Source organism: Condylostylus longicornis, unplaced genomic scaffold (assembly GCF_029603195.1).
Source record: "Condylostylus longicornis isolate FDR11 unplaced genomic scaffold, ASM2960319v2 ptg000098l, whole genome shotgun sequence".
Taxonomy (NCBI): domain Eukaryota; kingdom Metazoa; phylum Arthropoda; class Insecta; order Diptera; family Dolichopodidae; genus Condylostylus; species Condylostylus longicornis.
Genome location: NW_026578066.1, coordinates 1,137,623 through 1,165,222, shown reverse-complemented (window position 1 = coordinate 1,165,222; position 27,600 = coordinate 1,137,623). Strand labels below are relative to the sequence as shown.

The following is a 27,600-nucleotide window of genomic DNA, read 5'->3' as shown; positions in this document are numbered from 1 at the left end:
GCATATTATGTATTTGTTATCACGTTATGTACATATTATGTAGAATGAGAATTTACAATTCCGTTGTAAATGTTAATATACAAAGGGTTGAGATGAAAAATAATATTATAGAATTTTAATTTCATTATTTTACTTTTAATATTTATTTTGTCTTACAGCAATTTATCAGCGTATAAAAACAGAAACAGTAAAACATGCGTATAAAAAATTTCCTCGTGTCTTATGTTATTTTCATTACTTAAGGGAAATTTATTTGGATTTTTTTTTTGTGTTTTTAAATCCCAATTATTTTTCATGTTGTATTTATAATTTTATTTGGGATTGTAAATTTCACATATAGGATTTTTTTCTAAATATTTTTGGGACATAAAAATTGGGAGGCACAAAATTCTGTGTTCCTTTATTTAATCTTTATTTAATTGATTGGTCTATTTTTAAAAATAAAAAATAATTTAATTTAAAAAAAAAATTTTCTTTTCCTGGTATATGACAAATTTTATTGTTATAATTTTCAATTTATGAATAAATTTTCAATATTTCCTGTAGAGATAGCGGTACGTGCAATACACAAACGAGCACAAGAATTTCTCTTAAATTATGAGTATAAATACCTATGATAATTTCTCAAAATTTAATTTAACACTCTTTATATAATAAACTGTTTAAGCATATAAAACACAAGTGACATTCGGGAATTATATGTGTGCTTACATTTATATATATATGATATTGTCACTTATCATTATGTGCTATGCGTGTTGGGATGAATAATTAAAATAATTAAATACAAATATGTATTTAAATTATTTAAAAAAAAATAAAGAAATTAAATTGAGAAAAAAATAATTTTTTTTTTTTAATAGCACCTGAGTGTTCTTAAGTGAATTTTAATAAAATCTCATTATTATGTAAATAATTTACTCATATAATATATATATATACGTGTGTGTATATCTGAATATGATTAAATTTTTATAAAGCAATAATTTGTTTTGTATACAAAATCAAAAGAATTCCCAGTTTTATAAAATTAATTTTATTTTGTAAATTTGCAAAGTGGTTTAATTTATTCACTTCTGCACATCTGTGTGTATATGTACAGACACTTTGTATTTTTTTTTATAAAGTGTATAGCATGTGCGTTGGTGAAAGAAGAATATAGGAATGTATGCAATTTATATGTTAAAATAAAGAAAGCAATTCTTAGTAAAAAATAATAAAAAAAAAATTAAACTTTTAAGAGAATGAGTCGGAAAATTCAAAATATTCCTTGATTAAAGTATTTTGGTGAAAAGATAATAATGAGTTAAGTGGAGAATTGTGATATTTTTCAATAAACTAATTTTAAAGTTTATATTAATTTATAGAACAAGTTTTTAGAAAATTATAGAAGAAACTAATATAATTTTCTAAAAAAATATTTAAAAAACTTCATTCTACTTAAAATTACTTTCTATAAAATAAATGTAGTTGTTTAAATGAAATTGCAATTAAAATTTTGAGTTGAGTTTAGAATATTTCACGTGTTGTCCTCAAATTTTATTACGGAGCACATTGCATACCATAAGGGTTGTTGTGATGGTGTCAAATTTGAAATATCGACTTTTTCTACGGGACATCGTGTCTTGGGACCTGCTGCACCGGCCACGTTAACCAGCCAATCATGACTTTGGAGAAGTTGAAAACTTACATTATCTGCTACGAGAATACTCTCACTATTGTATAAAAGAAGGAAACATCTGCGACAGTTCGTGTAGTTTTAGGGATCGTAATGTATTATAAATAGTTTCCGAGAAGCGACTTAGTGTTCCAGAATAGGTGTTCACGTAGGGCTTCCTCTTTTACTACTACTACTAGATTTTTCTTATTTTATTTTAGTTTTTAAAAAATAAATTTCACCAACTCTCTGAGGATATTGTTTTAAAAACGGCTTCCAATATTAATTTTTTCGTGACTTTTAAACGACTTATGACTTTCAATTTCAAATTTAAAGTTTTTAATTTCATCATTTGTATATATTCTCCAATGTTAAAGCTCAATATTAATAATGTATATATGCAATATTTCAATTATATGTAAATTAAATAATAAAATTTATATCACTTCTTGTTTTGTGTATAAAATGACATTGAAAAACATTGAGAATGAGATTAAAGCCATAAAATATTTACGTAATTATATAGAATTTCTTATACATGTATGTATTTAAAAAATATTCATATGTTTATGCATACATACGCACGTACGTACTTTATTTCAATATTATTGTTTATTACAATAAAGGAACACAATAGAAAAAAGTCGGTGTATTGTTACTCACAGTAGAATTTGGAATTAATTTGAATTTGTTTTTGGAATCATTCCTTTGTCTATAAATTCGTGAGAATTGTATGTTATTCTAACACAATAACATCTAATATAAGAGTTCCGAAAAGAATTCTGTTATATTGGGAAAGAAATACTTCATATGGGATTAAAAACTGCTGTTCAGTGTTCAGGCATTTTAAATTAACTTGTATACAAAAAATTTTGTTTGCGTGAGCATATATCTATACAAGATGATTTATATAACTCTATTGTACTGTACGAAAAACTATAGTCGAATTAATATATAAAATTGTGTATTCGTATAAAAAATTTTTCCAATAAAAAACTATAGTGAAACTTTTTTCAAAGAATAGAAAATTAAAAACTCTCTCAAAAACTATTTTTAAAATAAATTTATTGCACGTGTATATTTGAAAAATTTTATTAAATTCTGCGGTTTTTTTTATTGTAAACATACAGAAAATTAAGTTTGACTTATTAAACATTTATAAGGTTTACAGTGTTGTTAAGTGTTCTCAAAAGAGAGATAATTGAATACAAAAACAACTTATTAACTCTTCATGAATGTGTACTCGTATAACAGAATCCAACATTTTTTGAATATTTTTAAGAATTTAATCATAAAATTTTTGTCTCGTTAAGTTTTCTCCCTTCTGAAATATAAACTTTAATTTTATTAATCTTATAAGTTGAAAACCAAAATTTTGAAATTTTCATGGTTAAAAATGTGATGAAATGTGTGGTGAGAAATTATATGATTCTTTGACATTAAATTTTACTTTTCAAAATTTGACATATCCATAAAAAAGGAGTAAAATTTTTGTTCAGGAAGATTTAAAACCCACAGCTATTGTGGGCATGGGTTTTAAAAGAATTAGGCGAAATCTTCACTTCATCAACTTGCTTTAGTGAAAAACTATGACGGTCACAAGTCACAAATTCTGTGGTTCTAAGAAGTTTGCCCCAACTTACCAAACGTATATAAAATCCAATGAATACAATTTTTATTTTAAAACAAAATTCTAGTTTCTTATCATTTCATCGATTCAGTTCGAACTGTTGAGTTGAGCTTAAGTTGAGCATTTATCAAATTTCTATTCGGTATAATCTATATCGAAAATTGTAAACAATTTAAACTAACATTAATTTAATTACAAAATTTTGCAAATTTTCAAATTAAATTTATAATTTTTATTTTTTTGCTCATAAATTTGCAATTTTTCGACGTACATAAACCAGATCTTAATGGAATATCGATTTAATACTGGAAAATTAAAATCTGAAGTAAAATAAAGAACTGCGAAATTTAGGTTAAACGGCTCATGTTTTGTCATTACAGAATTTCCTTTATAAAATTTTTATATATCCGCATATTTTCCGCAAATTATTTATCGGCTGCTGCTTTTGCATTACTTTTTAATTAAAAAATAATTATAAGAAAATTGTTAAAAATAAATTATTTTTTGATTCAATATTGTACACACGTGTCTCACATAATGGGCTTAAGTGTTCGATAAAATTACATTGTATGCATATGCCATTGTAATTTTCAATTTAATTCTCTTGTAATAATAAACAGTATATACCTATTATTTCATTGTTTCAAATTCCATATTGATACATATATACACACATATATTTTACTTGCATTCAATTAGCATCGGCAGTAAATGATTTTTCATTATTTATTTTTTTTTTTAAACTTCTTCCTATCAATCACATTAAATTAATAAATTACATTAACATTAAATTAATATTTTGTTAAAACTATTACAATTTAATTTCTCCTGAAAGTATGCAAATAATTAATTTTAATTTAAAAAATCAGTCTTTATTTAAAATAACTAACCACATAAATTGTTATACATTCACTTTGTACGTAAATATTATTTTAACTACATTTTATAAAATTTAAATTTCAATTAAATTTAAAATTTAATTCACTCTCAAATAGATTGCGTTATTTTGTAGCACGTGCTCCTTTATAATATAAACCATTGGTTATTTATTTTTAATACGTTCACCTTAATTCATGAGAATTTTACAATCATTGATAATTTTATGGAGTAAAATTTTTTTAAAACTCTCTTGATTCTCCTTAATCTAATACAATAGTTGTTACAATTTCAATTCTTAAAATGAATTAAACTTAAAATTAATCTGTCAAATATCAAAAGTTATTCATAAAACACCTAACACTGTAATCTTCTATAAACAATAACGTCATCATTACATTAATTCTTATAAGTGCACATTATACTCAATTCTTGTCAGAGAAATAAATTTCACATTAATAATAAAATATTTCTTAAAAATTTTCTTTTTCTCATTTTTACTTGCATAAATTCATTAAACTCTCATAATAGTATATAAACATTATAACATTTATTACTCCTACAACAGTAAAGCTTATAATAGTACCACGCATATGGTATATACTATTCTCTTAACAAAATAAGAGTTGCTTCGTTGTTTTTTTTTGTTTAATAAAAGTGCAATCAATTATAATCATAAGTATATGAAAGTGAAAAAGGAGAGAGAAAGAGAAATCTCCGCAGCATTATTACGTATGTATAAAATTAATTTCATTGTATAACATAGAAAAACTATTATTGCAGGTTTTCAAAATGATCTTCATTAAATAAAGATTATTATGACAATTTATCATAAAAGTTTAGAGAATGAAATAAAATGACACCAACACAAATTGGTATATGACAAAGAAAAACTTTTATATTTAGAAAAATAAAAAATGAATATTAGAGAAAAATTTAAATCTTAAATTTACATTAACAATAAAATTGATTACAATGGGAATAATATAGGAGAAATTGTACTCAAATTTCTTAGATTAGGAGCCCTGTTAAATTTTGCAGAAAAAGTACAGACAAGAGGAAAACAAATGCCTTCTTCCTCTATAATTTCGCCCCCTCTCTTTTAAAGTTTTTCCATTTTTCTTAAGTGGTAGTCAGCATTTTTGGTCTCCTTAGAGATTTCCCACATACCGAAACAACCATAAATTAACTAAAAAATTTTTTTACTTAAGTACATTTTGTATTTGTCATTTATTCAAGTGCTTACACAAACCATGAATTTTGTATGTTTTAGTTTTAGAATTACGATGGTTTTCAAAACCATTAAAAGTTATTCGGTTTCTTTATTTCAATAATATTTAATTTGAATTGTTCTTAGAATCTAGCTACTATTAAAAGTTGATTGTTTTTTCGAAGAAAATTAGGTCACTATACTAAATATTATTTTCCGTTTAATTTTCAAAGTTGGGCCAAATTTTTTACATAATCGTTTGTTTTTTTTTTGCGTTGTTTAAATTAAATTTTTATATTATTTTAAGAGTAGATATTGAAGAAATGACAAGTCCTTAAGAATTGTGAACAAGTGAATAAATGAAATTAGAGAAGTACTGTAAAAATTGTTGCGCTTTTCTTATAAAATTTCGACGAATTTCTGTTATTGAATAGAATTTCAGTAATTTTATTTTTATATTGTCTATATAATCTCCTTTCACTGATTGAGGAAATGTTGGGCTTTCACATTTAGGGCAGGGCTTATTCAGGGCGGCGGCTGCATAACATAATACAATCACGCCTAAGTTTCATAAAGTAATAGGATTTTTACTACGCAAGAAACTAGTCTGCCGTACTAATATTTTATTCCTACCCGTATCTAATTTGAAAGTTCAATAATAATATTTCACTATAAATTTTATAGTGTGACCCCACTTGGATTTAAACCGCAGTTCCTTCGGCTAAAGGACCGTATTATAAGAATTACACCATTAGTCACATTTCACTCCAATAACAATAATTGTCATAATTTGCTCTTCACTTTTATTTTTACAAAAAAAATTTTATTCTTGGAAATTTTCTTATAAGAAATACCATTTTTTTTTTATTTTCGATTAAATGAAATTTAATTTCGTTCTTTGTTTTTCCTTTTCCGTGAAATTTGCCTCGCTTTTCTTACTTTTATGTTTTTTAAACGACTTTCTAAAAATTTTGTGAAATGGTAACGATTATTTTTTATATAGAAGTTAATTTTATAAGATTAGCTTTATGTAATTTAAGTACATTTCCTAATAATTTCCGCATAATTTGTGGTTAAAAATAACCATTAATTTTAAATAAACTAAAGAGAAAAAGTAAGAAATTAATTTTCAGTTAATTTGATGGGGAAATTTTTCGTACTATGCGAAATGAAATTAATTTTCTCTTACAGAGAAATTTTCACTTAAGATTAATTGCAGTTACCAGAAATGTGTTTTTTTTTTTGTAAATGTAGAATAATTAAATTATTTTTTGTAAAATTATTATTGTACTAATTGTGTTAATTATTTACAAAACCCCTGTTATATGAAATATTTTTAATGCTGCGTAAATTATGTAATTTAGAAATTATTCATAAATTTCGAAAAATATTATTTTAACTAAAAATTTAATAAAAAATTATAATAATTGCACAAAATTTTATTATTTTAAATTTCAGCAGATGCTACTGTTACTCTTTTGACAGTGTTTTGAGTACAATTTGAGTACAATTGAGTAAATGAGAATTGTATACAATGACAATATTAATGATATCTTAAAATTAAAATTTTTAATTTATTTTCTCTCACATTTCTCAGTACTCTTATTTTATAGCAGTAAATTAATGTATTTTAATGTTGAGTTTTCTCATATTATTGTAGGGAGATATTTAAAATACAAAGTGATATTAAAAGTTTTAAATGACAATATTAAAATTATTTTGTATCCGGTCAATTAATTATTAATGAGATTTTGTGTTGAGAGAACTACATAAATTAAGTTTTTAAGTAAATGGTAAGTAATTTAAACAGACGTTTTTAACCTTCTATTTTATATGCAAATCCTACATAAGAAAATTAATGTGTACGTGCAACTATGGTACTAATGTTACGATTACTGAATTGATTTAGATTAAATTTTGACATAAAGCTTAATTAATTACCAAAACACGGAATACACCCCAGTTTCTAATGAAGAACTTTCTCAAAATTTAAGAATATAACACAGTTATGAGCATATCCAAGGGCCTGATAAACTTCACTGTATAACATAAAATATGTTTTGTGCAATAAGTATAAGCACAACACAAATTTTACGTAAAATTTAGCAAATTGCAGAGTCTGTTAATCTAAAATAACAAATTCATTTGGAAAAATATTTTCAATATTTATTGCATACTTTTTGGGGTGTCATATAATAAAATACATTTAACAATAAACTAACTGTTTTATTATTCATCACGTGGTGTATAATATATTGTATAATATTGTACTATTAAACAATAATTATTCACCTTTTATTAATGGTAATAAATTTTATTTTTGTTTGTTTTTTTTATTTTTTATAGGAAAGGTGAACCATTCATTAATTTCTAATTCTTTTATATTGCCAAATTTACAAATAAAAATCTCAGTTTACTCGTATAAGAAAAACTGAAGGAAAATTTTTATAGCTTGTAATAAAAAAAAATGTTAAATAAAATCATAGCTAGTCAAAAAATATTCATATTAAATTTTTCATCGAAATAATTCACCTCATACACATGGGGAGTGATGAAAAAAAAATTTAAATAGTGTAGATGAGGTATTTAATTAATATAATGGCGGAATTGGTTAGAATGGGGTTTTCAAAATTGGAACAAATTCTCATTTCTCAATGGAAAAGAGGATTTCTAAGACAAAGTTCAATGTTGATTTGAAATTCACGCATATTCTTGAGAGGCCGCGATATTCTGTTATTTACAACGAGTTACAGGAATTCAATTACTTCGATTTGGAAGTGAAACCTTTACAGAAGCTTTTTATTGTATTTATATGTGAAAATTTTATAGTTTTACAGTCAAAACATTGGGAGTTGAATTTTTGAGAAACTCTGCTGTTAATAAGAATTTTGTTATTTCTATTTTATATGTGCCCCATCTAGAACCATATTAAGAAAAAATTTAAAGAGAATTAATATGAAATTTAATACGAATACGATAACCGTATGTAAGTTTTATTGCATTATATATAAATGTATGAGTACATAAAGACTCAAATAAATAAGTTTTATTTTCTTTGTGGGAATTCTTTTCAAATTTTAATGAATTTGGAATGATTTTTCATTTAATTTCTTTGGTTTATTTTTAAATTGTAATGTTGTTAGTGGTTCTTACTGATTTTGGTTAACTTTTTAATTACACAATATTTTTTTTTTTTTTTTAGAAAAAAAAATTCTATTATACGAGTTCATTAATACACTTACTTCGATCGTTAATTTAGAAAAACTTTAATAGAATAGAATAAATTTTATTTAATAAAAAGAAATGAAATTTTTTGGGAAAGAAAAAAATTTCCCAAAAGTTGTAAAAACTTTTTTATCCTTTATCATTTTAGATTTAAGACTTAAATATTTCTTAATACACACTTTGGCAATTTTGATGTATTTACCTCGAGACTTTATTCTTTTGGGTCTGTTGATTAAATTATCACTCATTTTTAATGCGAAATAATTTTGAAAAATGGAGTACGACGATTGAATTATTATGGGTTGAATTTTTGGTGAAAGCCGGTTTTGAATAGTCACCCTTGTAAGCATTAGAACTACTATTATTTTAAATAATTTCAATATTATTAAATTTTGCAATACACTTTCTAAAATTCAACAATTGCAAGAAACAATAATTAAGACTACAAACTATTCGAATGCATTTGCAATTTAAATAAAAATTTTTATTCTTATGTGCACAATTTGTGTGGTCCTGCAGTGATTTTACTACCATCTACGTAACTAACATAACCTATAGGAATTACTAATAAAAATTTCTACTATACTAATAAAAATTACTACTATAAAATTTTACTACAATGTTTTCAAAAATCTTAATGATTATTCATTAGTCGTGGTATTATTTTTTGTGTATTTAACATTGAAAATCGTGATATTTTTCATTATTCAAAAATTTTTGAATATAAAATTAAAATTTGAAATCACCTATTTATTTAGTACAAAATATAATTTATTCAATTTGTAATCCTGTTACGATCCAATTTGGTATTTAATACGAGTAGTTTATTAGTTTTTATTTGTGTTGTCAACAAAGTTGTGCAGTTAAAATAATTTTATTTTGTTATACTTGTATTAGAGACGCATGAAAATTTTGAAAATCCTTTTGGGGAATTATTTTTTAGACTTATTATTGCAATATTTTTTTCAGGAATTATTTAGTTGAAGTAAGTTTTTTTTTGATATAAATTATGTAATCAAAAGCAAAAACGTGATGGAAAAATATGAGACCATAAAACACTGCCATGACACCATACAACAAAAACCATTTTTCGTCCTGATTAATAAAATTCATGATGTTTGATGCCCTAACGACATCTACTAACCTTATCTTCTGTTATATGCTACTCATTTTAATAATATTTCTAATTTTTGTAGATAACAATGCTAATGTTGTATCAGGGGCGTTATAACAACCATACTAATGGAGATGTATGGAATGAAGATTAAATTGGGCGAAACGAAAAAATTTCAAGAGAAAATAAATAGTAATGATGGTTTCGACGCCGTCGGATACGTGAGTGGATTGTATATAAGTATCCAGGAGTGCAGCGAACGGTTTATTAAAGTAGTGCTTGTAAAAGATTGTAAACACTTATAACAAAAATTTGACCATTTTTTACTTTTTGATAGCCTGAGCATTCTAGTTTAGCATTAATTGCAAAATTTTTTAGGATCTTAAATTAAGTTTTTCATCATTTTTAAGTTTTGCCTTAAAGAATTCCGCTATAGGCATACAGCTTTATATTCATAGATGCAAATGAGAATTCAAAATTTCGCGTAGTGTAAGCATGAAAGAAATTGGTTCATACACGTAGTGAGCACAATTCTGCCATGGTTAGAAAGAGATTAGTATTGCTTGAGTCGTGTTATGAGGAACATGAATTGATTGGAAAATTTGCCTTTCTTCCTTTGTGGTGTTTGTTCATAAACGGTTGCAATAGTTTATAAGCTCGAAGTCAAATTCGAGGCCGTATAATTTAAATCGTCCATTCTGCCCTGAATGTAAAAATTATAACAAAATTTCATTTTAAACAAAAAATAGCTATTTATATTTTAAAATTTTAATTATATTATATAATAGAAAATTTAACCATTATACACACCATTATTTATATATATATGGACTTTTATTTTCCAACATTTCTCAATTATCATTAATTATTAAATAATTAAAATTATATCATAATTATTATTGTGTATGAAAAATTTCAATTATTCAATAATAATAATGTGTTTTCTATTTTATTTTAAATACCTACTTATTGTTATATGATTGTATAACATTATTAATGCCATGCATGTACATATCTCATGTGAATAAAATTTCTCTTTCATAGTTATTACAGTTTTTTATGGAATTATTATTAAACTCGCATTAAAAATTTATTTCCCATAGGTTCAAAATTTAATAAGAGTAAATTCTGTGTCTCTATTTAATTTATTATAATATTTTAAATTTCACGTTTACTGTGACGTAAAATGAAAATTTTTTAATTATAATTATTTAAGCTTACTTACTTGAAATCAAATTGTACTTGATTTCAATAAGTTGTTAAAAAAATATTTGGAACAATGTATCGAACATGGCACCAATTGAAATTCCAGGAATTTGATTAATTAAAAAATAGATGAATCTCATATTTATTTCATTTCAGCCCTACCAGTCACCTACGTACTTATTTTTATTTTCAAAAAACTATTCCCAACAAAACCTGAACTCTTTATTTACGTAACAATTTTTTTTTTTTTACAAAAAAAAAACAGATTGTTATAGACGTAGAGCATCCTTTTGGTTTTGCAAAAGATTTAGGAAAAAATTCATTATAATTTTATTTGTGCCATGGTACCTAAATTGCTGTAAATCTAATTCTATTGACATTTAATTTTTTATAGTTTGTTGTGTACAAGTTACATAAAAAATTTTTTAATTATTTTCGAATTTATTAGTATTTAAAAAAATATTTTTGTATATGAAAGTTTTTTTGTCCCTATTTTTCAAATGAATTCATCCTTTTTCGAACGATTGTAATTTTAGTACATTGTAATCATGGTGATTATTACTGATTCCATTGCACACGATAAGGGAGGTTACATGAAGGCACAAAATTTTTGCATATTGAGATTTTAGTGGCAACGCACTTTTTTATGGGAGGGAAGAGTAAATAAACTATTTTTGAGCAAGATGTCGCTCTGCCGATCTGTCGATCTATCAGTCTGTGTATCTCAAGTTATACTAAATCGATTCAGGTGAAATTTAATATGTCAGTTTATTTCGGCTATGTTACGGATTCATCAACTTTTGGGATTACTTAATAATTGTAGTGTTAAAACAATGAACTTATAAATTTTGTGAAAAACTGGGGCCCAAATTAACATTTTTTACTGGTTGTTACCGAAACTAGCAGATGAACGTTTCAGAGAATTCGAATAACACAAAGCGAGACTCTATTAAGAGCCAAATTTACATAATTCTAGGTATGTTAACTAAAAGTTTATTAATGTCCTAAAAACTAGAAAAAAGTCGATTATGTGCTGATCACATGATTCTTTTTTGTATTTGATGAGATTTTCTATATTATTCTATTCTATTTTAATTCATTCCTATATATTTGTGCTGGACAAACGACATTTTTTTATTAATTTTATTCGAAATGTTATTGAATAAACAATGACAATATAACAAAAACCTAGGGAGAAATTTCAACAAAGAAAAGCGGGAAAATTAATTTTGAAATCATGAAGTAGAAATGAGAAAACAAAAATTTGTAATTAAAAAATTTTTTTATGAAATTCTAAATGAAAAAAATACCTAATAAAATTAGTGTAAAACAATATGACCGTAAACTTTATTTGCATTATATTGGCGCTATTACCGTAAATATTAGATTCATATTCGTAGGCAAATTTTATCAATTTTTCTACCATTAATACGATTTCAAAATGGAAACTTCTCCAAGTTGGAAAATTCCGCAAAAATCCATTTTGTCCAAATACATACATGCAACCTATTAACACATTTTAACAAAATTTTAGTTTATGGCACAACACTTCTCAGATCAAAGAATTTTGGTTTTTTAATCTGCTTTTTATGGTCCAAAATTCGAAATACTTTTGAGAAAACTCAATAATAGTTCCCGATTTTAAGACCGAGGCCGCTAATTTAATAAATTCTTTTTCAGACGTCAATTATTATTTTTTTTTTTTTTGAAAAATATAATTTTAACTTTTCACTATCTGCTCTTGCATGCTCTTGTAGCTCTTGAACCTGCTATAGACATCTAATTCGTTCAAAATTGCAACAAAACGTGAAGCTTTACATTACAATCGCTCCATAGATCATAAAATTCTTAAATTAGGCTAAGCATTAAATTTACCAACTTTTGTCATAGTCGTGCATTGTCTTCCACGTCCATTGTTAATTTGTTGTTAATTTTATTCACAATTTTTTCATTTCAGCTGTTCTCAAGCACATTTATTTTTATATTGTTATATAGAGTTCTTCCTTTTAGATTTAATATTAAAGTAAATAATTCTCAATATAAAAATTATCTACAATATATTGATTTTAAACTATTGATCCCTATTTCAGAAAATTTATAACATGTCATCTACATAAAATATTAAATTTTCTAAATGAACACAATTTCACTATTTTAATGGTGTATAAAATCAAAAGTATAAACAAAGTTAATAATTTACCACTATTATGTTATATAATAAACAGTTATAATCATAAGTAAATACTTAAAAGGTATCAATATTCCAATATTTTAATGGCATAAGCTTTCAATATAATAATATACAATCACACGCACACAAAGTAAATAATAGTATGTGAGTATTATAGATAATAATATTTAATGTGCATAATGTGTTAAAACACGTTCATAGCACAAACATTTTACTATAAATAAAAAGTTATAGTGTTTCGTGCTTTACAAATAAATCTATCATTATAGTGATATAACAGTTAATGGATGTGTAACAGTTATATCGATGATTTTATTAAAAAAGAAATTGTAAGAAGAGAGCAATATAAAAATGAGAGTAATTCTTAATAAAGTGTCGCAACACATGTGTGCGTAAATATTGTGTTAGTTTCAATTAATTGGTGTTTATGTGCTTTTGAGATATCAACTCGTTTAGTATTATAGTTACGTGAGTAAAGAGCGCAATAACATAAAATGTCAGTTACTCTCATATACTATTAAAGTGAAAAGCTTTAAAATTATTTTTTAAGTGACTTAAAATACACCAAATTTCATTTTTTAAAATTAAAAGCGAGCTTTCAGTTAAAAGCGAGATGGCGTATATTTTAGGAATATTTAATCAAATCAAACTCCAAGGTAAGTAAGGAGATAATTCCATTTTAAATTTGTTGTGATTAATAATTTTTTTGAGTGTTAATATCGTTGTTACAGATCTTCTTATACATACATAAATCAGAAATTGTTCCATCGTTTTAAAAATTCAAAATTTTTTAAATTAAAAAGTATAAATCAAAAATTTAAAGAATAAAGAAGCTTAGTCATGTAACCAACTTTCCGACAAACCTTAAATTCCAATCTATTATGTCTCAGCTTTATATAGAATTCTTTTTAATCATCGATGATTTGTAAGAGCTTAGCGGTTATCCACATTTAATGCAAAAATGAAAATTATCTGAAATTTATTGTAGTATATCAAAAGTAACAATAATAATAATTCGGCCTTAAGAACTCGAATAATCCCATATTGCTTCTTAATATACGAAAACAAGAACGAATAAATCAAAAAGAATTTTGAGAAATCTCTTAAAAAACTCTTAAAAACTCATAAAACTACACAATTAAATTTTTACCAAATAAAATTTATATTATGTAAAAGAGTGTAAAAGCAACAACTAAAAATTTTATGTCCTTATACACGTACATACAATATATATATATGTATATGTGTATAAAATTTTATTCAGATAAATGCATGCTACACATACAGGGTGATTCAGTAATCAGTTACATAACATGTATATAACTGGAACTGCAAATGGTTTTTTTCCTCTATTTCCTACATATGCCATACAAGACTTTTAAGAATTTTTATGACTTAAATTGAAGCTTAAGGAGCTGTTCAAGTTCGAATGCTTGATATTCCGAAAGTACATAAAATAAAAAATCGGGTAATATATTGCTTTCAAGCCTTATACTAAGCCCTTTAAAAAAGTGTTAATTTGAAGCCTTTACCATTTTCGCAAGAAAAGTTGTAAATTTCGTGAGAATTCTGTAAAATCCCTGTGCCTTCGAAACTGTGGACACTTGACACCCATTTCTGAACAAAAATTTTACTAATTTTTGATGCCTTAAATTATAGTACCTTATATATCACTAATTATCGAAGCACCCTGTATATATTAAAAAATTTAATGGAACTATTAAAGTCATAATAAATATAAAAAGTGAAGATCCCTTAAAATAGCTCCGTATGTATACGAATTTTGAATATAATTTAAAAACAAAAAAAAATGTTATTAAAATACCGCCTGTCGGGTTCCTTTAACTTTAATATCATTAATATTCTTAAAAGAATATAAGAGAAACAAAAAGCAATTTAATCATAATCTTAAATTATTTTAAGAGTTCATGACGCTTAATGCAACTGGTATGGTGCGGTATTTAAAAACAGAAAAAAAAATATTTAAATCAGAGCTGTAAAAGAATTCACTTTATGCTGTTAATCACGCATAAATTTCCTTTTAAAAATGCTTTTTGAAACATAAAATATTGTTCTTGAAATTCCTTTTTCTCATTTAAATATATTTTATACTACTTATTATTATACACATTTACATAATTCTTTTATATACATAAGTGTATGTAAAATGCTGGAAAATACAAGAGGAGATAAAAGATAAGGAAGGATTGGTGAAATAACTTTGGGAAATATTTCAAATAAATGAGGTATAAATTTTCTGCGATAATCATTGGCATTAGTAATTCACTTAAGGTCTACAAATTCAGAGTGGTTTATGTATATATTAGTATAGTTATGTATAAGAGTTTTAAACTGTTAATGAGATATTTAACTTGGTATCTTAATAATTAATTTTTTAAATACAAAAGCAGAAAAAAATCGGTGAAAAGAAAGAGATGTAGGTGTCAAATTAACAAAAAATAAATAATTAAAAAATAACAATATTTATAAGTATAACAGTTTGTTAAAATAAACTGAAAGTCTTTAAAAATAAATGTTAATTTGTTAAAAATTAATGAATGCTCTTATTATAAAAATTATTTAATTATAAATACAGAAGGAGAGAGAAGGAAAGAAAATATTTAACATTTTAAGAACAGAACGAGAAAAAATTAACGGATCATTAAGAAACAGACATTTTTAAAATATTTGTGGGTATATGAGTATTTTGGTAGAAATAAGTTTCTGCAATTTCCGAATGGAAACAGAAAATTTTAAAATTTAATTAAATTTAATTTAATTAATAAAATTTTTATTATTGAATTCTTAACTAACAAAGTGAAAACTCAATTAAACAAATTCGCTCTTTTAAAAGTTAATCTGTTCTTAAACGATTTATAAAAGAGAAAAGTTACTCTTCAAAAACCAATTTGAAATTATTTATAAAAAAACAAAAAGAGAACAAGATGACAGGCAAACGGAATCATGTCATTTATTGATAACAAAATGATGAGAACTTTATTGAGAGAGTATAAATTAATTGAGCATATTTTGGGCAAACATAAAAATTAAATTTAATTCTGTGAAAGCTGTTATGTGTTAATAAAATTTGGGTTATTGTAGTATTGATCTAGTTGAAATAATTAGAAATCATACTGAGAGTTTTCTCTCTCATTGAATTGTCAAAAAAAAAAATTGTGTCAAGCGAAGTGTAAAACTTCTAAGAAATATAAAATGGTGAGATTTTTAATTTCAAGATTTCAAGAGAGCGTATAAAACAACGGATTAGTGCAATATAAAATTTGTTTTTTTTTATAATTCGAATTTTGTAAACAATTTTTGTCAATAATGCCAATACTTTTTATCTTTTCAAAAGTTCATTCTTTTATATTTGTTTTATTATCTCAAATTATTGATATTCTTTTTCAATATTTTTTATTTTACCATCTTTTACACAATAATTTAATGTTAAAAATCAATGGGAAAAACTTTATCACAAATTCTCTGAATTTCCGTATTTTCTGCTTTAGTTTGACAATTACTTCAATTCTCAAACTCTGTTATTAAATATTACTTTGACGGATAATAACAAAATTCTGAGAAACGATGTAGATAGTTTTAAAAATATTTTCGCAACCCTCAAAAATTCTACAAAAAAAAAAAAAGAATTTTTCTCTCCCTTTTTTCTCTTTTGTACTTTTTTATATAAAAAAGAGTAAAATTTAAAATTAAAAAATAATCTCAGAAAAAAAATTTTTCCTTGTCATTAAAAATACTTCCTCAAAATAAAAAGTTTTTTTTTTGTATGAAATTTTGTACGTACTTCCAATGTAAAAATAAAAAACTTAAAATGAATTTTTTTTAAAGGATCTTATGTTTCAATATAATAGTTACATGTTAAACAAGAAATTTTGAACCAGAAACAAAAAAAAAATAGAGTTGACCGTGTCAACTACTGTGATACCCGTACGAATTTGTTATCCTATGTGCGAAAAAATTTACCATAACTGACTATGGGACAGACTATGACTTTAAGTGGTCGTATTACCCTATTAATTTATGCAAAATTTCAGTACTGTGTTTTAAATAAGTTCTAAGATATGGCTAAACTACTTTTGAAGTTGTATGGCACCTAACAGAAGGAGCCAAGCAATTTCGACGACTTTTAGCAAACACATTGACCCCACTAATATATTTGTTTGAGTGAAATTTCAATACCACAGCTTTTATAGTTTCTGAGATATAGCCAAATAAATTTGTAAGTATGGCAGGTACCCGAACCAGTACCCCGATCAAATTCAACTTGAATAAGGTTCTGGCATTTACTAAAATAAATTATTTGGGAAAATTTGGTGAACTTAGCACAATTAGGTTTTGAGTTATCGTTGGAGCGGAAGGAAGGATAGACGGACAGACAAAGCTAAGTCGACTCGAAATTCGATGCTGATCAAAAACGTACACTTGAGTCTATATCTAACACCGTTATTTCTTAGCGTTCCAAACGGTAAGGTAAATTTAGTATGCCCTTCGAACATACTTTCGTATGGATATAAAATATAAATATTATTTAACATAATAATGCTCAATTTAATAAAAATGTATATGAGATGATTTACTAGAACGTAAAATTTGTCATATACTCGTATTTACAAGGATTACAAGTGATTGTGTACGATATAGTTGAAATTTTGTATACGAAATTTATTTTTGCTCTTTTATTCTTATTTCCACGTAATCATTGAATATTTTGTTGACTAAACAGTTTTTGATAGTTGAAAGAAGAAAAAGAAGAAGAAGAAGAAAAAATAATGTTTGCCTTGCTTAATAGATCGAATTTTGTAAAACACAGCAAAATTATTATACCTAAAAATATAGTGAAATATTTTTTTTAACATACTCGTACATATAACAATATTCTAAATTATTAAGGAAATTATAATAACCTTCACAAAAATTTCCTTATTTTTCGTTATCATTACAGGCATAATGACCCCAAGCAAATTTTTAATATTATACTGATTAAGTTGATATTGAATGAGAGTAATTTGAAGCTAAGGTAGAAATTCATAAAATTTTAGTGTGAGAAAAATAAATTATTGTGAATTATTATTTACTCAGAAAATGTGAATGTTGTCAGTGAGAATTTTTGATTTTATATTTTTGCTTTATATAGAGAAGATCATTGACTCTCTTGAAATTTCATGAAACCTGTTAAAAAAAATGTTCTCTTTTGAAAATAAACAAACATTAATTTTAATTCACTCTCAAATCATCCATTATTCCTGATTAGGTAAATATCGATAACATTAAAGAATATTGCGCTCATAACATAAGGTTCTCACTATTTTCGATATAATCGATTATTTTATACTATTTCGATAAAATATCAAATTCACAATAAAATTAAAAGTAGATAAATTCAACCCAAGGGTGTAATAAAAAACAAATCGATAATTTGGAATAGAAAAATAAGAGTAAAACTTAATCTTTTGTGTATTGATAACCAAACATAACCTAAAACTATAAATAGGTGTTGTGTTTTTTTTTTCCAGCTTTTATGAACCTTTAGCCATATAGACAAAATGGATAGAATTGGTTTTTTGTTTCGTTTTGTTTAGAAAATTAAAGAAAAATAAATTTTGTTTATTTTTTTCACATTCCGAAAATAAATTTTTTAGGATACGTATTTACAATACCGTAAAAAATTTTTTTTTGGAAAATGAGACAAAAATCAGTGATGAACCTATTGTTAACAAGAATTTTTTTTTTGTTCAATTTTCTTGTTGTTCTTTTTTAAGTAAAATTATATTAGGTACATAAAAAAATTGTTATAATAAGTTCCTAGAACTAAAATTATATTACAACGAAAAAGAAGATTTATAAAAGAAGTTAGTATAAAAATATAGGGTTCCGAAAAAATGTGAATTTAAAAAATTAGAGAGAAAAATATAACAAAATAATTTGTTTGGAAAGTAGAGAGTATTTTCGATATTAATATGGAAATTTTGAGTGAGTAGAATTATTTGACATATCGTAATTTAATGTTGATTGAAATTCATTCAAAATAATTAACAAAAATTTATTAAAGCAGTTTTAAAGTACTCTTTTAATTTTTAACTGTAATTTATTATATGTATTAAATTGAGAAATAGGTGAATTTATAGTTTGAAATTGAGAAATATTTTGAAAATACTCAACATTTTGATTTCTCAAATTTGATATTTCATCAGTTATTCTCCATAAATTTTTTCAACACTTGCCATTTTTAGAAACTCAAAAATAGAAATACAGAAATAATTTAGTAAAAAGAGTGGGTAATATAAATAGCAAGTAAGTGACTGTCGTCTCCTAATAGTATAATTCTCTAATAATAAGCCAGAATAAGATCTCAGTGTTGAGAAATCTGTGAGACTGAGGCTTACGAAGAATTAAAAAAAAATTTAAAATGGAAAAAATTAGTAATAACTTCTCAATTTTTCAATTTCAACATGAAAAATGACCAAAATTATGAAAATATTTTTCGTTATAATGAGAGTCACAGCCCAATCTTGAATCTCACTTTTTCATCTCACCATTTATTCAATTTCGAATTAGAATTTTCAGTTTTTCTATTACATTAATTTTTTTCAATTGAATTCTTGCATTTTTTCTCTATTTATCGGCTTAACTCCTTCAAAATTTCAAAAATAAAGTGATTGTAGAAAAAGTGAAATACACAATACGGAATAATTTTTCTCACTTTAAAATTACATTATGCAAATATATGACTGTCATTCACCTTTTTCTCTTTTAACGAATTAAGTAGTGAGAGATACTCTCACGCTTTGAATATTTTAGAGACTCCACACAATTTTTTATTAAATTTAATACTCAACACAAACATACAATTTTTTTTTTAAATCAATCAGTAAGGATTTGTTTCGGGTAACATTCAAATGGACAAAATAAATTCAAAAATATATTTTGCTCTTTTTAATGCCTGTTGTTTCTTTTTTTCTGTTTATCGTATTAAAAAAACAAACAATTTTCGAATTTTCTCTTTTACCATGTTTTTTACTCGGACGACTAAAGGAAAAAAGTATCCAAATGGAAAAGGATATTTTCTCTATAAATTATTATTGTGATGATATTCTATTTCATATATTTTTTTTTTTTGCAATTTGTTAGTTTTTTCTTTCTCCGGTTATTTTTTTAGGTTCTTCAACCTTTTATTATTAAACTGTAATTGTTATTTTTGTTCGTATGACCAAATAAATGAGAAGCAATTGTTAAGGTGACATAATATTTGACATTTTTCATAAAAAACAAGAAAATAAATAATGAAAATATCAAATATAACAAAATATATTTACATATAAAGGAATATGTATATGCATATATTATATAATTCATATGTATATCAAAATTCAACATATATCTTGAGGACAAACAAGTTACACGTGTTTTTATTTTGATTTATTGTTCATTTATTAAAATTTTTAGTGTTTTCTTGATGAAATTCTATATTGGACACGATTTTGAACTTTAAACTTTGCATAAATTTAGGATATTTTGATAATTGTTATACCATTAAGTTTTAATATAATTTAATAACAATATTCTATTGTTCTAATTTGAGGTATTGTGGAATAATTATTAATTTTAACTATAGGTTAAAATAACAATGACCATCAATGACACAATGAAAACCTCAATCAATAGTAATTGTTGTTGAATTGTTGTAGACAATTTGTTAAAAATAGAGCGAAATACGGGGAGAAAAGTGAGAAGACAATCTCGGCTCTTTAAAAAAATATTTTTATTGCTTTGTTCTAAAAAAAAAAACAATTTCTATTTTTAGGATCGTATTAGAGAAAATTTGTTAAAACTATGAAATTTAAGAAATGTGGTGGAAATGTGGTTCACCAATTCTCAAATCTTAATATTGTAAGCTGAAATGATAAAATTTTTGTTGTCTTAATGAATTTTTAATAAATGTTTTGTGTTGTATTTTTTGTGAGTGATTAAAATACTTTAAATTGTAATGAGTTTCAAAATATTTCTCTCTTATTGTTTGGGCTCATGGACAATTTGTATAAAAAATTAATAAATCTTTGATATTATAAAAAAATTTTTTTGTAATGAAAATGACCATTAGGCATGTAAGATAACTAAATATTGTGTAGCTTTAGGTTTAGCCTCATGTACATTGAAGAAAATATAACTGTTTTCTGTCATGAATATAAAAGAATATATTAATAAAGAAAAGAATAAATTTATTGTGCCCAGAATAATGTGTTCGAAAAGATAATAATAAAAGGACAATAAATCATTTTTGCAATTCTAAAGAATTTCCCAAAATTATTTTATTGGTGTAGGCATTGTCCGAAAAGTATTGAACAATTTACAACCAAAAAAAAAATCGGACCATTTTTTTTTTTGTGCTAAAATGTCATTGTCAATATGTCAACGCGATAATAATTTTTTTTTTGATTGATAATAACAATGAGAAATTGATAATATAAAAAAATATTTATTAAAAATTTTTCCTTTTTATAACAAGAATAATAAAAATTTTAATTTAAATATTTTTGGTTAAATTTATTAAGATTTAAATGATAATTATTTCTTATTATGGCAACTCCCGGGTCTTAATCATTAGGACAATATTTAATTATTAAAATGCAGAATTTTAATTATTTTTAAGAATAACCCGCAGCCCAGTTTGGAATATAATTAATATTAATAAATTGACTCTTTTGATTTTCTATCCTAAAAGTATGCAATTTTTCATAAATTACATTAAATCATTAACCAGGCATGAATCAGTCTCATTAAATCATTCTGATTCTTATGCTTCAGTAAAATTTCGAATAAAAAAAAACAAAATTTAATTTTCAATAGGGTCAACAATTAAAATTATAAGAAGAAAACCTTTAAAATCAAAAATTCCTTGTTGCTTTCTTTAATGAATTCATCTTTTTATTCAACGCTTTCGGAAAAATATTAAATCATTTGATAAAAATTTAATAAAATTATGAGAAGAGAAGAAAATGAAAATTTAATTTTTCTTTCTTTTTTTTTTTTATTTTTTGTGTCCTCGAAAAAAAAAATTTTTTTTTTTTTGAACAAGGACTCTGTTGTGAGATTTTTTTTACACAAAATACAATAATTTTTTCTTTAGTGGTTTAAGGATTTTTTTGTTTATTACTTTTATCATGTTCTTTGACATCCTAGATGACAGATGGTAACATCATTGCTATTCTAATAATGACAAATGATTTTCTTTTTTTTTTCTTGTTTTTATGAATTTAATTTATTTTTTTTGCTTTTTTATAACGTTTGATTTAAATTATTACAGTTTTAATAAAATTTTTTCGTACTTGTATTAATAAAGCAAAAGATCTGCACAACCAATAATATTTCGATGTTCTTTTAGTTTTAAAAATAAAAAATTATGAACGCTTTTGTAGATCATATAAGTATGTCAGTACATTGTTGTGTTTGCTCTATTCTCGCGTAGCAGGCTTAAATCCGCCAGGGTAAAGCTATAGATAATTTTAGGTTATGATCTATGCGTTTACGCAATTAGAGGATGATTTTCTCAATATTTTGAATAGTCTTACGAGAAAATCGGGGTTCCCTGACAATTTCATATATCATAATTTTTTTTTTTGGAATTGACCGGAGCAGAAATGTAAAGAAATTCCTTGAATTAGATTTATTGACTTATTCTTGAATGTTTCGCTTTACCCTTATTAAATTTAAAAATTTTTAAATATTCGCAAAACATTTTTCTAAAATCGATTTGCAAAATTATGACTGGAATCTCTTCGAATCTAATCAAATAAATCATTTTAACGTGAATTAATCATAAATTAAAAAAATATTCCACCAGTTTGTACTAGAAATTATTCAACAGTGTGGTACCACCTCTTATTAGTGCTTCATTTAATTCATTAAATATTAACAATGGTTTTGTTTTTGAATTTAATTTTAAAATTTATTCAACAATAATTAATTATTGTTTATAAAATTAATTTGTTTTTGTTATCAAAATTTAAAATTTAAAAATGATTAACTTAACCTTGATAGCCTATGGTGTCGAAAATTGAAAAAAATATAATTTAAAGGGTACTTAACACAACATATTTGTAGGTTCTCTACACATTCATTATATTAGGACTTGATTTCTTTAAAGAAAAGAACGTAGTTTGAAAGTTGTATTTGTAAGCTGATGCCGTTCCTAACACAAATATTTACAGCTACAAATATAAATATTCATTTCGATTTCACTTGGTAGTCGCATCGAAGGTCAGTCGGAAGTGGATCGAGAAATGGGAGGTGTTAGCACCACCATTCGGGCCATGCATGCAGTCCACAGTGGGGAGCCTTGTCTCGTCTGCTTTGATGCATGGTAATGAATGGCCTACAGTACAAGCTGTCCGATAGTTAGTATAATGCTCAAGGTTACGGCGATGATGAAGGGCCAGCGTAGCAGAAGCCCTGAACATCATCCAGGACCGCACATAAGCCGAGAGCTTTGGTATTAACCCTAGTAAGAGAGTTATTGTGCCATTTACTAAACGGTGGAAATTTAATCTTCGTGCGGGTGGCAGAATAAATGAGGGTCCCAAGACCAAGAGGTCAAGTATTTGAGAGCGATCCTAATCGAGTATTTGAGAGCTAAATCAACGTCTGAGCTGGAGGCCTCACCTTTGGGAAGTCATCGATAGACCCACCCGGGCTCTAAGAGCTTCGGCGAGGATTAGGCGTCAGGTGGTCTTAGACCTAAAATGGTCCCCTGGATGTACACTACCATTATTCGACCAATTGTAACAAATGTTGGCAGAAATTGTACTCACTGGACATTGATGGTTCATCTGAAAAGAATAGGTAAAGGCGGACGACGAGGTGTGCCGTCTTTGTTTGGAAGAGGAAGACTAAAAATACTATATGCTTCATTATTATGGAAAGTAATTTCATCAACGTTATCATAAGTGTTAAATTATTGGTACAATATTGTGATAATCATTAAGAGTTTAGCATGTAATAAAAATCATTATGATTTTGAAATTATTCATGTTTTTTCTAATTTAATAGTTAAACATTAATTGAAGAAATCATAAATCCAGAAATGCTCCAAAAGAAATATTAAATTTAAATTATTTTTCTTGAAAAGATCAAGAAATATATTGTAAGATTGTATAGAATTTAATTTGAATATGAAAGGCACATACATACAAACATGCATTAATTTAATTCTTCCAACAATTCTCTAAAGCAATCTAAAATTTGATATAACATAACAAGGAATACCGTTCACGTAAAGATATAATGTAAGTATAAGTCATACCCATATTATGTATGTATAAAAGTTTAGCTTATATACATTCGCACACAAACACTCTTTGATATGAATGATATAATTTTCTATTCTAAAAAGATGCTCTTTCTTCTATCAAGATTGAAGAGAAATGCAAATCATTAGGAGAAGATTTAATATTAAAATTTATGGGTGAAAAATTGTTGAAAATATCTTGAGCGAAAGGGGGCGAGGGTTATTAATGTTATCTAAACACAGTTACACAATTTTGTGTATATCTAAAATATATTCGTATATATTTCATATAATTTTGGATTATCATTTATCACTAAGCATATTTAAATATTTAATGATTTAAAATTGTCAAATAAAATGTTTAAAAAATAAAAATAAAATGTTAAAAATAATTTTGTTTCTGCATAAATTTATCATTTTTATTTCATTTTATGGGTAGATAAAGGGATTCTTCAACCCAGAAAGAACTTTAAGGCGAAAAAATATATTTTACGTTTGCCATATACAACAGAGTGTCGTCGAATTCCCGACCTTAACTATGCCATATTGATTTGCAATCGTTCTTAATTCGAATTCTGGTCTCATGGAAATAGGAAACCCTAAATTTCATAGATATTTTCTTAAATAATTTTCACTAATGCTTGCATACTTTTAGGATAAAAGTAAAAATAAGAATTAACGAGAGAATGCACATAATGATCGAATTCGCCTAATTATGGCGAATTACAGTTTTTTAGTATTTACCGCTATTTGAAAACACTTTTACCGTTATTTTCTTATTTTTGTAGAAATTTTGAAAAGCCTACAGATTCGGTAAATAAAAGTCGAAAATTGAAATTTTAATTGAAAGCAGCAACACAGAAGATGAAGAAGATAGAAAAAAATTTGTGCCAATAAAATAAGCAATTTCTTTAAATTATTAAAATGTAAGACTTCCAAAACCTTCACTTTCTTAAGAGAAACCCGGCCTGAACAGTTTATAAAGACCGCTTCGAAGTAATGGTTCATTTCAGAGATCATCTGGTCATTGCAATGTTGTCATTATTGCAAATAAGAATTTAAATATCTCAATTTTTTTTCACAATTTCATAGTTTCCATTATCATACACAGTTTGAATCTCTTCCATATATCATTTCTACATAACACGTGTTCTTTAAATACACACTTCCATTTCAATTCAAATTACCTAATAGCAATAATATATACGATTATATAACAATATTTATTTCTCGTTTCTATGACATTTCAAGAAAAAAAAAAATGGTTACATATTAATTTCACTCAAACTTTATCATTAATTATTTCCTGTTTAACAATATAAAATGTTACACGTTCCAGTATATCAATTTCTACATCATATCAAATTATGGTATAGTGTTAGATTGGCATTCTTAAGAAGAATCCTGAAATGGTAATCATTTTTTTTTATTTCAATTTGTTAAATGAATTTTCTTTTTTAATGACTTCAAAAAAAACAAAAGGATGCTGCCATTTAATACGAGCCCACACGCATTCTTTCATTTCATTTTCATTTCTTATGAAATCATAGCAAAAATTATTTTAAATAATTTATCATTATATTATAAAGGTATGGAAGCTATAAAGAATTTTCTAAAAGTTATACACGAAATCTAAATATTTCTTATAGTTATAAGAAAATTATTGTCCTTTAACAAGGCATAATATCCTTATCCTCATTTACGTGCAAAGTTACTATAGAACGCAACAATTATATTCAAAACTATATTTGGTATAATAATTTCTAAAAATCTGTTGCTTAGGGATACAATAATCTAGATGTATACGACTAAAAAAATAAATAATAAGAAAAATAAAAGCAAAGATCAAAAAGAAAGGGTTTAAAATCAACAATATAGAAAAATTGTTTACCCTTAAGAAAAATTTCCGGCGGAGAATTTTCTCTTTTCTCATTTTTTAAATAATTTTAAATTGAAGATTGCAGAGAAAACTCTGCTATATTAAAAATAATGTTATTCAAGAGCAAGAGTAAAAAAAAGAATATGCTCTGAATATTTTATTTAACTGTAACTGTTTAAGGAAATTAGTATTCTTTGAAAATTTATTCAACAACATGCTTATTTACATTGTACATATATACGAGTATAATAAATGTTTTTTAAATTAAAAATTTTTCAACTTACCTGCGGTATACTTAATACAAATGATAATATATAAGCTCCACCTAATAATCTATAACAACGTTTTGCCATATTTAATGATTTCATTGGATATTTAACAGCAATCCATCTATCGACACCAATTAATACTAATACATATGTTGACAAATATAAACTAAACATTTGAAAAAATTTAACACTTTTACATGCAAATTCATTTGCCATCCATTGTACTGTATAACACCATGCTGCTTCACCAATTATACAAAAACCGGTAACAAGAACATCAGCAATTGATAAATGAAATATTAATGAATAAATAGCACTCCAATTATGTCTTGATGGTCGTTTTGTCATACGTGTTTTATATATATTCCACATTGTTGCTGTATTACCTAATAATGATACAATTGCCATAGCTGATAATACAACACATCTAATTATTGCTGATTTTGATAATTGTGGTGCATGTTCTAATCTTATTGGTGAATTTTCATCATAATCCATTTCATTAAATATTAAATTTGTATAATTATCATTTCTATTAATATTATCATTATTATTATCATTATTATTTAATAATAATGAATTAATTGATGTTAAATTTGTTGTACCTAATATTTTTGTATTGGCATAAATGTTATTGTTATTATAATTATTATTGTTATTTGATATTAATGCTTCGGATGTTGTTGCAAGTAAAAAATTTGTTATATTTGTAATTAGATTTTGTGTTGTTGTAGTGAAATCATAATGACCTGATAATAAATAATTATTAGAAATTGTATTGGAATTTTTTGTAGTTGATAATAAAGGAAATTTTAACGTTGTTGTTGTTGTTGTATTAAATTTTTTATAATTACCATTAATATTATTCAAATTATTTTGATAATAATAATTAAAATTACTGTTATTTGTACCGAGAAACGTTTCATTTAAAAGTTTCTCAGTTTCATTAAGAAAATTTGTTGTAAAAGACATTTTTTGTTTTCTTTTTCTTGTCACTTGTAATCTGTTATATTGTTTTTTCACTCGATGTTTTGGAAGAATTTA

General features: G+C 24.9%; 1 protein-coding gene across 1 annotated transcript in view; it reads right to left on the bottom strand.

Annotated features, from left to right (window-relative positions):
* Positions 1 to 27,054, bottom strand: part of LOC129613944 (gonadotropin-releasing hormone receptor) — a gene marked incomplete at its 3' end in the record, with an annotated part of 100,863 nt that extends 73,809 nt beyond the window's left edge. Inside the window, exon 1 of the mRNA XM_055528293.1 lies at positions 26,572 to 27,054. Coding sequence (XP_055384268.1) covers positions 26,572 to 27,054 — 483 coding nt within the window. The remainder of the gene's footprint in view (positions 1 to 26,571) is intronic.
* Positions 27,055 to 27,600: the final 546 nt, after the last annotated feature.